Source organism: Hypomesus transpacificus, chromosome 4, assembly GCF_021917145.1.
Source record: "Hypomesus transpacificus isolate Combined female chromosome 4, fHypTra1, whole genome shotgun sequence".
NCBI classification, from domain to species: domain Eukaryota; kingdom Metazoa; phylum Chordata; class Actinopteri; order Osmeriformes; family Osmeridae; genus Hypomesus; species Hypomesus transpacificus.
Genome location: NC_061063.1, coordinates 4913967 through 4928407, shown reverse-complemented (window position 1 = coordinate 4928407; position 14441 = coordinate 4913967). Strand labels below are relative to the sequence as shown.

The window sequence follows — 14441 nt, the reverse complement described above, 5'->3', positions numbered from 1 at the left end:
TGACAGAACAGTGGACAGGATTCACAGACTGTGGAGCCATATGCAGAGACCATAAACTCCTGGTGGCACACCGAGGCTAAGTCCTCATGTGCTTGTTGTGGTGTAGGAAGTCTGTGCACATTGTCAGTGGTATTGTATGTATATTGTGTTTATTTATACAGTTTGACCTTCTCAGGCTTTATATGGGACGAGGTTATCCAAACGGGATTATCCCGGTTGTGCCTTCAAAGGCCTACTCCAGAGGCATCACACCCTTTTATAAAGTTCTTACGTTTTTCCTATTCTGTATCTAGGCCAGTGCTTATAAAGGCGCTCATGAATATATTTCTCTATACGTAGTTTTATTTCATCTTCTTTTAAGGTTCTGCACGCCAGCTTTGTTCTGTGAATATGAAAGGGTTGCTCGTTGTAAACTAGGGCAGAGGAAGATGCGCGTGTTGTCTTGTGTACCCAGGCTGCGAGGAACTCCCTTGGGGGGTCGTGGCACCGTCAGCGCCCCCCAGTCCTGGATCTTACGGGGGTGACTGTGGCTGATCACAGGCCTTCGATGTAGCGATGGCACTCTGTCAGTTCCGGAGCCCAAAGAACCCAGTTACCCTCTGCCCGTCTCTGAACCCCCCGGGGAGAGTTCCTCTGAGGGGGGTTTCTGTGGAGTACCAGAGGACTTTTGGGTCTTTGGTTGTGCCCTGACCCATACCTCAGTGCTTCGGGCTGTCCCACCAAGGAATGTCTGCTGTGTGTGTTTGTCTGGGGCTCAATGTGTCCTTGGTTCTTTCATTCGCAGGTAGGAGATGAACATGTTTCCAAAGAGCAAAGTTAAAGTGTTCATTGGCCTTCCGATGGTTACAGGTCCCCCAACTTTCTAACAAGGACTCTTGAAAATATTAATACCTGTATTTTTTCTGCCTTAAGTTGAGTTCTGATGTATCATTTGTCTGACGTGTTTGAACTGAGGATGTTTTCACATGGCCTTCATGTGTATAGAATTGAATAGAGTATCTCATTATGTGAATCCTATTGAATAGACATTAATTAGACATAGGCACTCAGGTACATCATTGACAATGTACTTCACGGGCAATTCAGTGAAAGTTTGCAGACCACACTAGTGAAAGCCGGTCTAAATTGTTCCAATGGCTGTCTGCAGACACTGATATTAGCCCTGACATGAGACCAGTCCGTGTATCCATGTGTCAAGAGATGGGTTTTCCCTTGAGATTTCGGAGACATCGTTGACACATAACACCTTTCTTCTTCTCTTCCTCGCCCAGCCGTTCGGAACGACAGGAACAAGAAGAAGAAGGAGAGCCCCAAGCCGGAGCTGGCAGAGAGCTACGAGATGACAGCCGAGCTGGAGACCATCATAGAGAAGATCCGCAAGGCTCACCAGGAGACCTTTCCTTCTCTCTGTCAGCTGGGTAAATACACCACGGTGAGACCTCGGCCATGGAACACTCACACGCACGCACGCAAACACGCGCATCTGTACACGCACCACTTAGGTACATACCCACACATGTACCCACGTACACGCTAACACACGACACAACAGACTCCCCTCTAGTAACACACCGTGGACACTAAATGCTTTGTATGCAGGGATTCAGTTAATGAGCTTCAGACCTGATCGAGTTATTGGCGTACGATCACGTGGAAGTCTCCTGATACCTGATCTGACCACTCAACCCAAATCAACGACCTCCGTTTGACCCCTCTGACCCCTCTGACGGCAGAATGTGTATTTGTTGGATTCCTGCCCGCTAAAGTAACTCCGACTGGAGACTGCACAGATAATCAATGTCATCTACTGTATTCCAAATCCCCCCTAATACAGGTGGGGCACTCCATTATGAGACCACATCGCAGCAAATCCTCAATATCGAACTCCACGTTTTCACTCCTTTACACCCCCATTCATGTGATCACCGATTTTGAGGGAAAACTGAAATCAGACATCCTAGCAAGCTGATCTGAACCATCCCTATTTGAAACAGTGTCCCTACAAGCGTTCGAGCCGTTTTTAGCACTGAGCTACTCCCCGAACCACCTACAGCGTGAACCTCGACAGGCCACTGAATCAAACAGAGTCCCGTTGCGCAGCATGTCCACCCCGAGGAGACCGACTCAGACAGTCTGCTAAATATCACACTCTGGGCTGGCTCCGATTGTTTACGCCTGCGTTCCACATGTTGCGACACATTAAGAAGAAGCGACATGAGAGGGCGACTGCGGGTGGGAGAGCAAAGACATCAAACATGAACCCCAGGGAGTGTCAGCGCCCGGGTGGGTGTGCCTTCACAGGAGCGCGGGCCATCATCACGCCAGCCCCAGAGACTCCTCCCATCCTGCCGCCTCGGCAAAGTGGGATTCTTGCAGGCTGATCCACCAGCTTGCGTCATGATCTGCTTCCGCTGCTGCGTCGGTATCTAAGGCGGGGGGTTGGCGTTGACGGGTGCCGGGGCTTAGTTGATCACTGTTAACGCCTGTCACTCTGAAGACTTTGTCCTCCTTCCCTTTTTCAGCAGGCGTCATAGTTGATTTGGAAATGACTCCCCCCCCCCCCCCCCCTCCAGCCCTAAGACAAGACTGCTGTCCTTTACCCCTTCACCATCCTGCCCTGCTCATCCAGCCTGGTCGTGCGCCAGCCACCAGTCCGGCAGGGTGCACGCAGGGCTGTGTCTCCGCCGTGGGCTGGCCTCAGATCAGGTTGTCAACAGTGAGGTCTCCTCAGAACAGAACACCTACAGTGAGACAGCCTCAAACCAAGTTTTCTACACCTCTGACTCGACATTCATATGGTCGAGCTGCCTTCCCTGGCTGACCTTGGTGTCAGTGGACAGGATGGAGGCAGGACATGTAGCTGTAACAGCTTTCCTGTGCTGGGAGGGGTCCATGATGATGTGAAAGATTGACAAAAAAACATGAGCGAAAACCCCTCTGGAGCAAATACCTGTGTCTGACATGTACTTGCCCACGGCAGGGTAGACTGACATGGAGATAGACTGCCATGCTGCATAACTTTGCTGGGCAGTGTTTTGGGAGGCTTTGACAGGTAAATAGTCTGGAAATGGAGTGTGATTGACAGCTCGATAGCAGGTGGAGATAGCAGAGCTTGCGATTGACAGGTAGGCATGGCAGACTTGTGTTTTTAAACTGACTTGCATATAGTTAACGCTCAACATGAGGTAGCAGTGATTGACACAAAAAGTGTATTGTCGGGAATACTTTGTAGCTTGGACGGGGAGATGTGTGTTAGTAATGATGTGGTACACACACATTCCACTACCCTCCCCTTGTCTGAGGGATTAAACAAGTCTCATGACGGATGTCAGGCATGTAGCCTTTGCAAGGGCTGTGTGCGGTTTTAAACAGTCCAACTGTGTAAATAAGGAAATGTTCCTTTTTTTTGTGCTGTGATTTTCACAGTTATTTTCTCAGTTCATTTATTTCAAGATAGATAGCCAGATTGTAGTGAAATTGAAGCGAAGCTAAATCGAGGTAGTAAATATTTGCACAATTCTATGGGGGGTTTATCATGTGTTCAGATAACAACATCTCCTTTTTGAATTTGATGTGAGCGACAAACAGCTCGTCTCACCTCACCACCGTCTCACCCGTCAGACCCTCATTTCAACTAATAGAGCCTTTGAGTTGGAGATCGTAACCAAGAGCAAATATATTTGCACAAAGGAAGCCCCAGTCCTGACAGGAGCCAATGTGTGCTAGCAACTAGACTGGCAGTAGTCCCCCCCTGATAAAGCCTTAATCTGGATCAGTGGTAATTATGCTTGCTCACAGACTGTGAGAAGTTCCTCATTATTACAAGCAATTGGTTCCCGACTTGCCTTTTGAGTCCTCCGCACAGGAAACAGAAGAGGAGCGCACTCGCCCCTAGATTAGGTTAAAGCTCCAATTATGCGGTGAAATATTCAAATCCTAGTCTGCAGTGATTTAGGAGTTCATTGCTGGGTGAGGGGAGATAGGCGGGGGAGTGAGAGGGCTTAGTTTGACAATGAATAACGCTTCATTGACAGTGATGATGATGAAGAACGACCCTGGCAGTTTAAAAGACAAAATATAACACAAGGGATTTGTGGCCCTCGCCTCAAGGAGGTGTCTGCTGTGTGGATGAGCCGCTGGATATTAGCCATATTAGAGCCATACTCTGCTGTCATCATTCCTCACAGGTAGCTCACTGGTGTGTTTGTTTTCTCTCTCTCTCTCTCTCTCTCTCTCTCTCTCTCTCTCTTTCTCTCTGTGTCTCTCTCTCTCTCTCTCTCTGTGTCTATCTTTCTCTCTCTATACCCTTCTGTCTCTCTCTCTCTTTCTCTGCATGTCCACACACCCAGCCATAGCACCCCTGGTGATGAACTAAGCTGCTCTCGTTTCTACATTGGCAGCTTATTTTATAATGTTGCAACTTGTCTAATTTGTTTGGATAAATGCTCTTAAATGAAATTAGAATTCCCCGGCCACTTCCTTGTTTCACTCTATTGAATTATGGGACTCGGGTAATTGACTGAGATTGGAAGGTGGGGGTGGTAGGGTGGGGGAGGGAGGCATAACAGTGAAACGTCCCCCTCCCTGCCTCCTCCTCTCTCGCCTTCCCTCCCTCCGCCCAGGGGAGACACAAGACGAGTGACTTTAATATCACAGCCCCCCAACGCACGCACACACCTCCCCCTCCGTCGCCACCTCTCCCCCATCACGGGAGGCGTCTGTCAGGAGAATGTGCGTCCGCAGCGGCGCAGTGGCTGCTGCTGCTCGTTGCCAGTGATTTAAGCTTGGGCCTAATGCGCCTCTCACTTAACCCCAGATCATATTTAGTGATCTCTCGCTCCGCGTCTCTGTCCATCTTCCTATCTCTGTCTCTCTCTCTTTCTCTACTTCTCTCTCTCTCTCTCGGCCAGACAATGGATTGTTTTCTCCAGTGTCCAGGCTCCCCGCTAACGGCTAACCGCTGGCGCTAACAGCCCCAGGGAATGGATGCTGCGCGGAGCACAATGGGACGTCTATATGGGCGGCCATTACAATGAGCTGTGTTGTGCTTGAGGGAGATGCTCTCTTCAAGCTCTTCAGACTATAAAGAGCCGGTGACCGGGTGTATATGTCTCTGTTTGTCTGACTGGAGACAGTCGGCTGGAGAAGAGATGGCAGGGCTCACATCCAGAAATTTGTATTTGTCAGACGTCAAAGTGAAAATGGTGTGTCTCCGTGTTCTTTGACCTGCAGCTGACGGTGTCCCAGTTTGGGGACAGAACAGAGAAACATATTTCAGCCTGCGTTGTCCTGTGGCCCTCGTTACCATATATGGCCCTGTTTAGCAGAGGCAATCCAGAATAAGCTGTTATCAACCAAACACATGCAAATGCATACATATTTATTTCTGTTCCCCCATTGGGGCTAACAAGAGTAGCATGTCTTAACACAGCCTGCGTGTGATTGCCTGTGTGCATTTGTGTTGTGGAGGGAAGGAGAGAGAGACTGGGAGAGAGAGAGAAAGTGAAAGAGAGAGTAATAGACAGAGGGAGAGAGAGAGAGCGAGGAATGGACAGAGGAAGAGAGAGAGAGTACGTGTGTGCCCTTGCTATGAACACATGGCGAGGCCCAGTCAGCCTGAACAGATGGGCCATTTCATGTAAACTAACGGAAAACAAACAAACGCTCATCAGCTGCTCCATCCACAGGCTTGCTGAGCAGACAGCCCCAGATCCAGCGCACCATGAGTCACATAGTCCCTGCATAATGGAGCCAGTTCCCCATATGATGCTTTCCCGCTCCCGCTCTCTCTTTTGCTTTCTCCCATTGCCTCTTTTGTCTTTCTCCTCCCTCCCTCCCTCCCTCCCTCCCTCCCTCCCTCCCTCCCTCCCTCCCTCCCTCCCTCCCTCCCTCCTCTCCACGACTGAATCTCTCGCTTATCTCTGACGCCAAGCCTCTCTCATCTCTCGTTCCCACATTCTGTCCATCCTCCCCTGGTTCCACAGATCTGCTCAGGGTTTTTTCATGTCGTCTGCTGAGTTTGGACTTTCCCTGGCCTTCTAATGCCGCTCGCTTTCACCAAAGACAAACTGCTGATGATGGTGGCCTGAAGAAAACTGTGAATATTAATACAGTATTTAGAGATGATCTGACTGTCCATACGTGGGAGAGACAGAAATCCTCCCAGAATGTCAAGCGGGAGTTGCTGTCACGTACGGGCGGCAGAACTTCTGGAGTCTTTTGAACAACTTTATAACAAGGGCATGGAGAAAGATGTTTACCCACCCACATTTCACCTCTCCTGAGACAGGCACTGTGGTATTTTTGGGCCTGTTGAGCCCTCTCTCTCTCTCTCTCTCTCTCTCTCTCTCTCTCTCTCTCTCTCTCTCTCTCTCTCTCTCTCTCTCTCTCTCTCTCTCTCTCTCTCTCTCTCTCTCTCTCTGTCTCTCTCTCTCTGTCTCTCTCTCTCTCTCTCTCTTTCTCTCTTTCACACTACCTCTCCTTCACTTCCCTATAGAGCCTCTTTCTCCTCCCTCCTCTCTTTCAATCACTCCTCTCTCTCTGTTTATGTCTCCCTCTCACGCCCCCCCCTCTCTCCCTCCATCTCTTCCTGTCTGAGTTTGCATAGGGTCTGGCCAATACAGATAGTTTGGCTCTTTTAATGGTGCCTTTCACTTCAAAGCCCTCGGCGCTACCTGTCACAACTCTAGTGCTGATTCCTATCACGGCGGAGACATCCCACTCAAAATCACTCATTACTGCAGCCCGCCCCAGCCCAGCCTCACAGCCTCTCTGCTGTGCTGTGCTCAGTGTATTTACACTAACTATTTCCACAGTGCTCCCCAGCTGCAGTCTTCTGGAGTGGGTATTCTTTATATAAGTTTGACACATATGGAGCAGGGGGATGGGGGAGTGTGTGGGAGAGGGGGATCATTAGCAGCTCACAGTGTCTGATGCCTTCACCCGCCCCTTCGCCTAACAAAATCTCTCTCCCCTGTCTGTCTGTGTGTGCGAATACATGTGTGTGTGTGTGTGTCTGTTACAGAACTCGAGTGCAGACCACCGCGTGAGGCTGGACCTGGGCCTCTGGGACAAGTTCAGTGAGCTGGCCACCAAGTGCATTATCAAAATCGTGGAGTTTGCCAAACGAGTGCCTGGCTTCACCGGTCTGACCATCGCTGACCAGATCACGCTGCTCAAAGCTGCTTGCCTGGACATTCTGGTGGGTCAACAACACTTTATCACAATTATCTCTGTTGTAAATGACATCTAATTCAGTCGTCCATCATGTTAAGTGTGTTCGAATCTCTTTTAAATGCATTTGGGTGCTTCAGCAGTTAGACAGTCAATAAGCTCAAACCTGAAGGGAATTGGCTTCACCTCAGATCCACCTCTCTTGGATCTAATTGGACGTTTCTCTCAGCCATCCAATGGGAGATCGGATCAATTGATCCCTGCGGTCGATCCTTGTGTAGATTAATTGATCTTTACGTAGCCATCTGTGGATAGATCACTGACTCTGGGACATTTCTCAGCTTTTAACTTGGTTTGGGATGGACTGAGTATAGTTCTTCTTGTTTCTGTGTATTTTCTGTCTGAAACAGTGTGTGTTTTGTTGGAGCAGGCAGTACAGTAGTTAATGAACTGCCGGCAGCTGAGCGTCTGTTTGTTTGTTTGTATGTTTGGGTGTTGTTGAGGAGCGAAGCGACTTACTAATGTAGTCCCGGTAATGAGACGGAAAAGAGAAGCGGCTGTTTCTCTTCCTCCACCCTCCCTCCTTTCCTACCTCCCCCTCTCCCCATGCCCACCATCTCTCTCCCTGCTTCTCTCCCTTTCCCTCTTTTTCCCATCTCTCTCTCCCTCCCTCTCTCTCTCTCTCTCTCTCTCTCTCTCTCTCTCTATCTCTCTCTCTCTCTTTCTCTCTCTAACTCTCTATCTCTGGGATCTCATCCATGCAGAGCTGGAGCAAAGTTTTCAGACCCAGGAGAGGCAGTGATTTGATTAGCCCTTCTCAGGAAGGGAGGGAGAGAGACACACCGAGAGAGACAGAGAGAGAGGGGTGGAGCAGGACCAGGATTTTCTCCACCGCCCATGGGCGATCCCCCCCCAGTGCCCTGTCTCAAGCCCACATCATGTGCACTTCTCTCTCTCCGGAGCCCAGTCGCTGTTTCCTGACCTGCTCCACTCCTCCTAGCTGCGGCCCCCAGCACTCTGGCTGACCTGAGAAGGCCCTTCCCTTATCTTGTTTTGTGTCCTATCTCTTTCTTTCTCTCCCCTTTCTCTATCTCTTTCTCTCTCTCTATATATATATAATCTCCCTCTCTTCTCTCTCTCACTCTCCCCTTCCTTTCTTGTCCCTCTCTCCGTTTCGAGGTATTTGTTTTGAGCTGCTGTGGTTTTGGGCTTTGTCCTCTGATGGTATCACTTTCCGGACTTATTAAAGCACACAGGCCTGGATGACAAAGCTATGAATCCTAGAAAACAGGGCCTGTTATTATCTCTCTTTGCGTGTGTGTGCACGTATGTGTGCTTGGACGATAATATATGTGTGCGCTATGATTAGATATGGGAATTTGCTGTAATAGTAGTTGTATTTGTAGTGCTGATGTGGTATGGTCAAAAGTGACAAGCCGCTGGAATTGAACTCTCAGAAGCACCAAGTTGAGAAGTTGAAGACCTGCAGAGATGACTCTGACAGACACACACTGACAGAATTCTATAGTGAAGGTCATGGCTGGCCTATTGTGCTGCGGAGCTGGATTTAAGTTGTGAGAGGGAGGATCAAACGTGTGTACGTGTGTGTGCTAATGTGCTGTTGTGTGTGTATATGTGTGTGTGTGTGTGTGTGTGCTATGCCGGGGCCTGGCCAGCCGGTGTGAGTCACCGCCAACAGTCATGTATTATTCTGTTTCATGTTGCGGACGCGCCTGCCACTCACTGTCAGCGCCAGCCCACTCAACTGGCTTCAAAGAGCGCTATAGGCATCACATCCACCGGTCTGCCTCTTCATTAGACTGTCTGTTTCTCCTTCTCACAGACACAAACTAGGAAACAAATGAGAACTCAAAGGTGACTTACACCTGTACCAGTGGGCAGCACTTCCCTTCAAACTTCCTCCACAGGTTATTTTGTGTTTCCGGATCCAGATTTGACAGTTGCAGCGTCAACTTTTGTCTTCCACTTCCCTTCCGGAAAAGACCCACTCTCTCCTCCTCGTCCTTACACCCACCTCGCAGATCCTGCGCATCTGCACGCGCTACACCCCGGACCAGGACACCATGACCTTCTCAGACGGGCTGACCCTCAACCGGACGCAAATGCACAACGCTGGCTTCGGCCCTCTCACAGACCTGGTGTTCACCTTCGCCAACCAGCTGCTGCCCATCGAGATGGACGACACGGAGACAGGCCTCCTCAGTGCCATCTGTCTCATCTCCGGAGGTGGGCACCGGCGGGCACTTTGCGTGTGTGGGGGGGGGGGGGGGGTTGTGTGTGTGTGGGGAGGGGGGGGGGGTTAAAAGAGAATAGAAGTAGAAGTTTGAATAGATGTTTTGGAACAGCTGTGCCTGACAGTGAATATGAAGGGGAGTCTGATGGTTCACTTCAACACTTCAGCTTTAAATGTACTCACACACACGAGAATCATGATTTTATTATACACACAGGGCTTATAGTAATACAGTCTTAAACAAGTGTATACCAAGGAGCTATTCAGTAAATAAGGACTTGTAAGAAAAGCTGATAAAAACCTTTGTGAAACCAGGAGGGAGGAGTCTGGATTCCGGTCAAACTAAGGTCACTCTCTGAGACACGATTATACACAGTGAGCTGACAAGGTGTGTGTGAGACATGATCTGTGTGTGAGAAGGGGTGTGAGATGTGGTGTGTCTGAGATGTGGTGTGTGTGTGTGTGTGTGTGTGTGTGTATCTTAGCGTCCCTGCGTGTAAAAGTACGTTGTTTTCCTGCTCCTCTCACAGGAAATGAATCATTTTTTTCCTTCTTCTTCTGAATGTTTCTCAAGGATACCCAAAGGCATAAGCAACTCATCAGAGCCAGTGCAGATTATTATAGCTCCCCCCCACCACCACCACCTCCATTCCTCTGTCTCTACGAGGTGTGTCACTGGTGCATCAGGGCTAAGTTTCCATTCCGAGGCGTGAATCCCCAGAGTCTTGCCAAATATTACATGCTCTTGCGTAATCCAGGAGAGCGTAGCTCTCTGACTCCCCCACTCTGTGGCTGGGAGGAGCCAGGGTCTGCAACAGCATGAGCTGATGAGCTGTACCAACACATAAATGTACACACGTGCAGACACCCACACGCATGTGCACATGCACGCACACACAGTGCCACCCTTTGGTCATGAGAGGCACTTCAGGCGTCAGGTATAAAACAACCCAGGTTATTAATAACGCGCTTGATTTGTTTTGGTTTCTAACCAGCTCACGTTCACAGTAAAAAAAAGAAATGATGCAGGTATGATATATTTGTATAAGAGTTTCTAATGATTTCTTCGATGATGTGTGTGTGTTTGTGGCTTCAGACCGACAGGACCTGGAGGAGCCCTCCAAGGTGGACCAGCTGCAGGAGCCTCTGCTGGAGGCCCTGAAGATCTACGTGAGGAAGAGGAGGCCCAGCAAGCCCCACATGTTCCCCAAGACCCTCATGAAGATCACCGACCTCCGCAGCATCAGCGCTAAAGGTAGCCTGCCTGCAGTCTCTCCGCACACATGCACATACATGAGCACGCACCTCCCTACCTACACAGACAGTACATATGGATCCAGTAATGCGTAAGTATGACCACGTGTTTTTCCATGTGCGCTCTGGCAGGTGCGGAGCGTGTCATCTCGCTGAAGATGGAGATCCCAGGCTCCATGCCGCCGCTCATCCAGGAGATGCTGGAGAACTCGGAGGGCCAGGACGGCCAGAGCAGCGGCAGCCCCGAGGACGGAGAGGCCAGCCCCGGCAAGGACAGCCCCAAGGAGGAGGCAAACGAGGAGGACAAGGAGGACAAAGCGGACATGGGGGACAAGGGGCCCAAGCCCTGCCCGGAGTCACCTGGGTCATCCGACAGCGAGGAGGCCACAGCCACCCCTAGTGAGGAACCCTAGGGACCCCCCTCCCCCACTCCAGGGGCCTCCCAGACTCTCTGACATTCCTTTGCACAGAAAAGAAAGAGGTAGACAGCCGGTGAAGGTGGACCCTTTCTCCCTCTCTCCCTCTCTCCCTGTACCCTGAACCTCGGCAACTCACCTTTGCTTACTCTTACGTTATCCTCTCCCTCTTTCTCTTATTTTCTCTCTCAAAAAAAAGACAACACAGAGGCCTAGAAGGACCAGTGCTTTGTGTATAAATCCTGAACTGAGCTCTTATTGACGTTGTGTCTCTGGGACTGGGGTGTGGCGGGTTTGACCCTCACGTCCACCTGTACACAGTGATACTCCTCAGGTCTCCTATGTAAATGACTACCTGCATGATGGACTCGGGAGTTTGATAAGTGGATTTAATCTCTCTCATTCTTTCAATCTTTCATATTGTTGGCATACATTGTACATACCATTGTATGGTTAGACCTCTTTTTTTATGATGAATTTTGTGGTGCTTTTTTCATTGTCTTAAATATTATCGTTTGAGGCGATACATTGAGGTTTCAAGAGGGGCAATTGGAAGTCCTTTACAAACTGTTATATAGAATGTTCTTGCATATAGACCGTATGGAAGTCTAATATTTTCTATATGTTCTTATATTTAAATCTTTTTTTGTTTTTGTCTTTTATATATCTCTTATGTTCATGTTTGTACATGAATGAGTCTACATTCACACAGCCAGAATGCAAGGCTTCCCTCCTGCATAAGCAGCAGAACCTTCTCTGCTGTTTCCTCAAAGAAGGGAAGCCCAACTGACAGCCATAGATACAACCTTGTAAAACTGAATCTGACCTTTTACAACTGTTCAGGCCTAAATAAACACACACAAAAATCCACCTTGCCGAAAATTACATCACCGGATTAAGAATGTTTTAATCCAAAGATTAAACTCGGTGGAGTCGGTTTAGGTGGAAATGATCGTAGTTTGCTCAGTGAGGTCTCCTAAGACTGAATTGATGTGGTGAAATGAATTCTGCACTATGTGCTACTTCAATATCCCAGGCAGGTTCAGTCTAATGAAGGTGTATCTGTGGCTGAAAGCTTCTACAAGCAACTGGGTAACGCAAAGCGCACATGGGCTCTAAGACATACCTTCAGACGGAGCTCTATGTCGAGAACTTCTATCCCTCCTTTACATAAGTGTCTTTTTCTTTTTTACGGTTGAACGCGGGACATTGCAATCCTTAATACATATTCATGACCGAACCGCTTTGTCGGGAAGATTGTACACTAATGTTATCTCTCCTAGTAGATTGGGAAAGATCCACAAATCCACTACAAGCAGTGTGATATATTTTGCCTTGCTTCTCAAGACTGACCACAGTAATGCTAAGGAGATTTCTGATATCCCTCCGCCGCTGAGCACAGTGCAGTATGGCAGGCATGCTGCCTCCCCTTAGGAAAGTAGATCCGACTTGGCCCTTTATCTCAGGGGTCGGGGGACTCCACTTAACGCCTCGCACTGACCACAATGGTCCTCCTGATATTAATATCATAGACAAGCTGCTTTTCTCCAGAGACAAAGTCACAGATTATATTTAACACAAAGAGTTTTAAACCCCTAACTAGAAATCTCCATTTTTAGAAACAGGACCTCTTAAGCCTGTTAGTATCCCTTGTGGTTGGAAGACAAGGGCTGTGTTTCAAATGTTGACCAGTGGATCTGCTGTTGGGCACCATGGGGGGAATTCTTATCGTAGCACTTATACTGTAAATGATGAACCTTATATGCTATTAAGGCTGAATGATACTAACACGGTGACGATTTGAGGTTAAAAAAACGTTCTTGTTACATGAAACCTCACATTCTCAGACAAAACCTAATTCTATAAGCTAGAGCCACAAACTTATCCTACCACAAGGGAAATTAAGGCTACTACATTTCTGGAACCCAATAAATGCCCTGCTATCTTCTGCTCACACTCATCTCCAACATGGAAATACATATCATAAGGGAAAACACAACCGTTTCAGTTTTTTTTACCATGTTTGAATGTGAAGATGTTCAAGGAATTGCATAGAAATTATATGATATGCAGTGTTTAAGGACTACATCTTTTGAAGCAGCTTTTTATCTGTAACTCATTACATAAAAAAAAGAAAAAAAAAAAGAGGAAAAAGCGCTCTCTCTCTGTCGCTGTCTACCTGAGAGGTTGGGAGGAGAGCTGGAACAGTGCGTCTATGAAGCTGGAAAACCTTCATGGCCGATGAATGTCCACACCCCCCCCCCCCTCCGAGCATTCAGCCAGAAGGTTGCCTGGACTCAGAGGGAGAATCGATCCATTTCATGAGAGAAAAAAAAACAAAAAACATGCTGAATTATTACTCAAGGTTTAATTTTATCTTCTGTTGAATGTCGTACCGATGTAACTGTAATATTGACTATCTCGCTGCGGACATGTTGTTCTGTTGCGTTCCGGTCTGCAGCTCCGTGGCAACGCTGGGCCAGCTGGCCCTTCAGAGCGTCATCTCATAGCCACACCCTCCGGCGGTGGAGTGGGCCCAGGCGTCAGGCCCAGGCGTCCCCTCCACACGGGTCAGGACATGAGGGACCTGCAGGGGCCACAGTCCCCCAGGTGGGGATGACCAGTCATCTCAGGCCCCAGCGCTGGCTTGTCAAGCTCCCTGCTGGGTCATCTCCCACCACAACAGAGCTGCTTTCCCTCTGGCGTTGGGAAGCCAAGACGCTGTCGCCATTCAATCAAACTCAATCTAAATGGCCGCAGTCTGGTTATGGCTAAGCAGAGTGACTCATGGAAACTAAAAGGGCGCAGAATAGGAATGTCAACTTCGGACTTACTATCTCGAAAGCAGCCCTGTTGTAGGATCTGTTCCAAAGGTTTTGTCGGTCAGTAAACATCACAGGATCTCTCTGGTCGCCTTTCTTCACCAGTCTTGGTAAACCTCACCGTCATATGCAGTGTTGTAAAGTTGTTGTGTTATGAGACATGATCAAATATGGTTGAGTTTTTTTTGTTTTTCTTGTCTTATTGGACATGGAGGTTGTGGGGTAGTAGTCTCCATGGCAACTACTGTCCCAGAAGCCCCTTCTCTGCCCTGGAGGGAACCATCCTTAAAGATGGCGGTGGAGCTCTGCGGTTTGAGCTTCTATCCGTTCCATTCTACATTTTCAATATTGTCTTTGTTTGTGCATTAACAATGCTTTTTATGTTCATATAATGTTTAACTTTACCATGAACTGCCCTGGCAAAGTAATAAAAAAATATATTTATTTTAAAATACAAAAGGTGTTGATCTGTTTTGAGTTGAGATGCCCAGACGCGTTGCTGCTGCCCATGATCCTGAGGGT

At 48.5% G+C, this 14441-nt stretch overlaps 1 protein-coding gene across 2 annotated transcripts in view; it reads left to right on the top strand.

The window, feature by feature from the left end:
• LOC124466803 (retinoic acid receptor beta-like) overlaps window positions 1-14420 on the top strand; it is a 74847-nt gene extending 60427 nt beyond the window's left edge. For both annotated transcript variants that reach the window (XM_047018679.1, XM_047018678.1), the window contains 5 exons: window positions 1272-1432; window positions 7025-7201; window positions 9216-9420; window positions 10524-10682; window positions 10814-14420. In XM_047018679.1, the coding sequence (XP_046874635.1) occupies window positions 1272-1432; window positions 7025-7201; window positions 9216-9420; window positions 10524-10682; window positions 10814-11094 (983 nt within the window). In that variant the 3' untranslated portion in view covers window positions 11095-14420. The remainder of the gene's footprint in view (window positions 1-1271; window positions 1433-7024; window positions 7202-9215; window positions 9421-10523; window positions 10683-10813) is intronic.
• The last annotated feature ends 21 nt before the right edge of the window (window positions 14421-14441 follow it).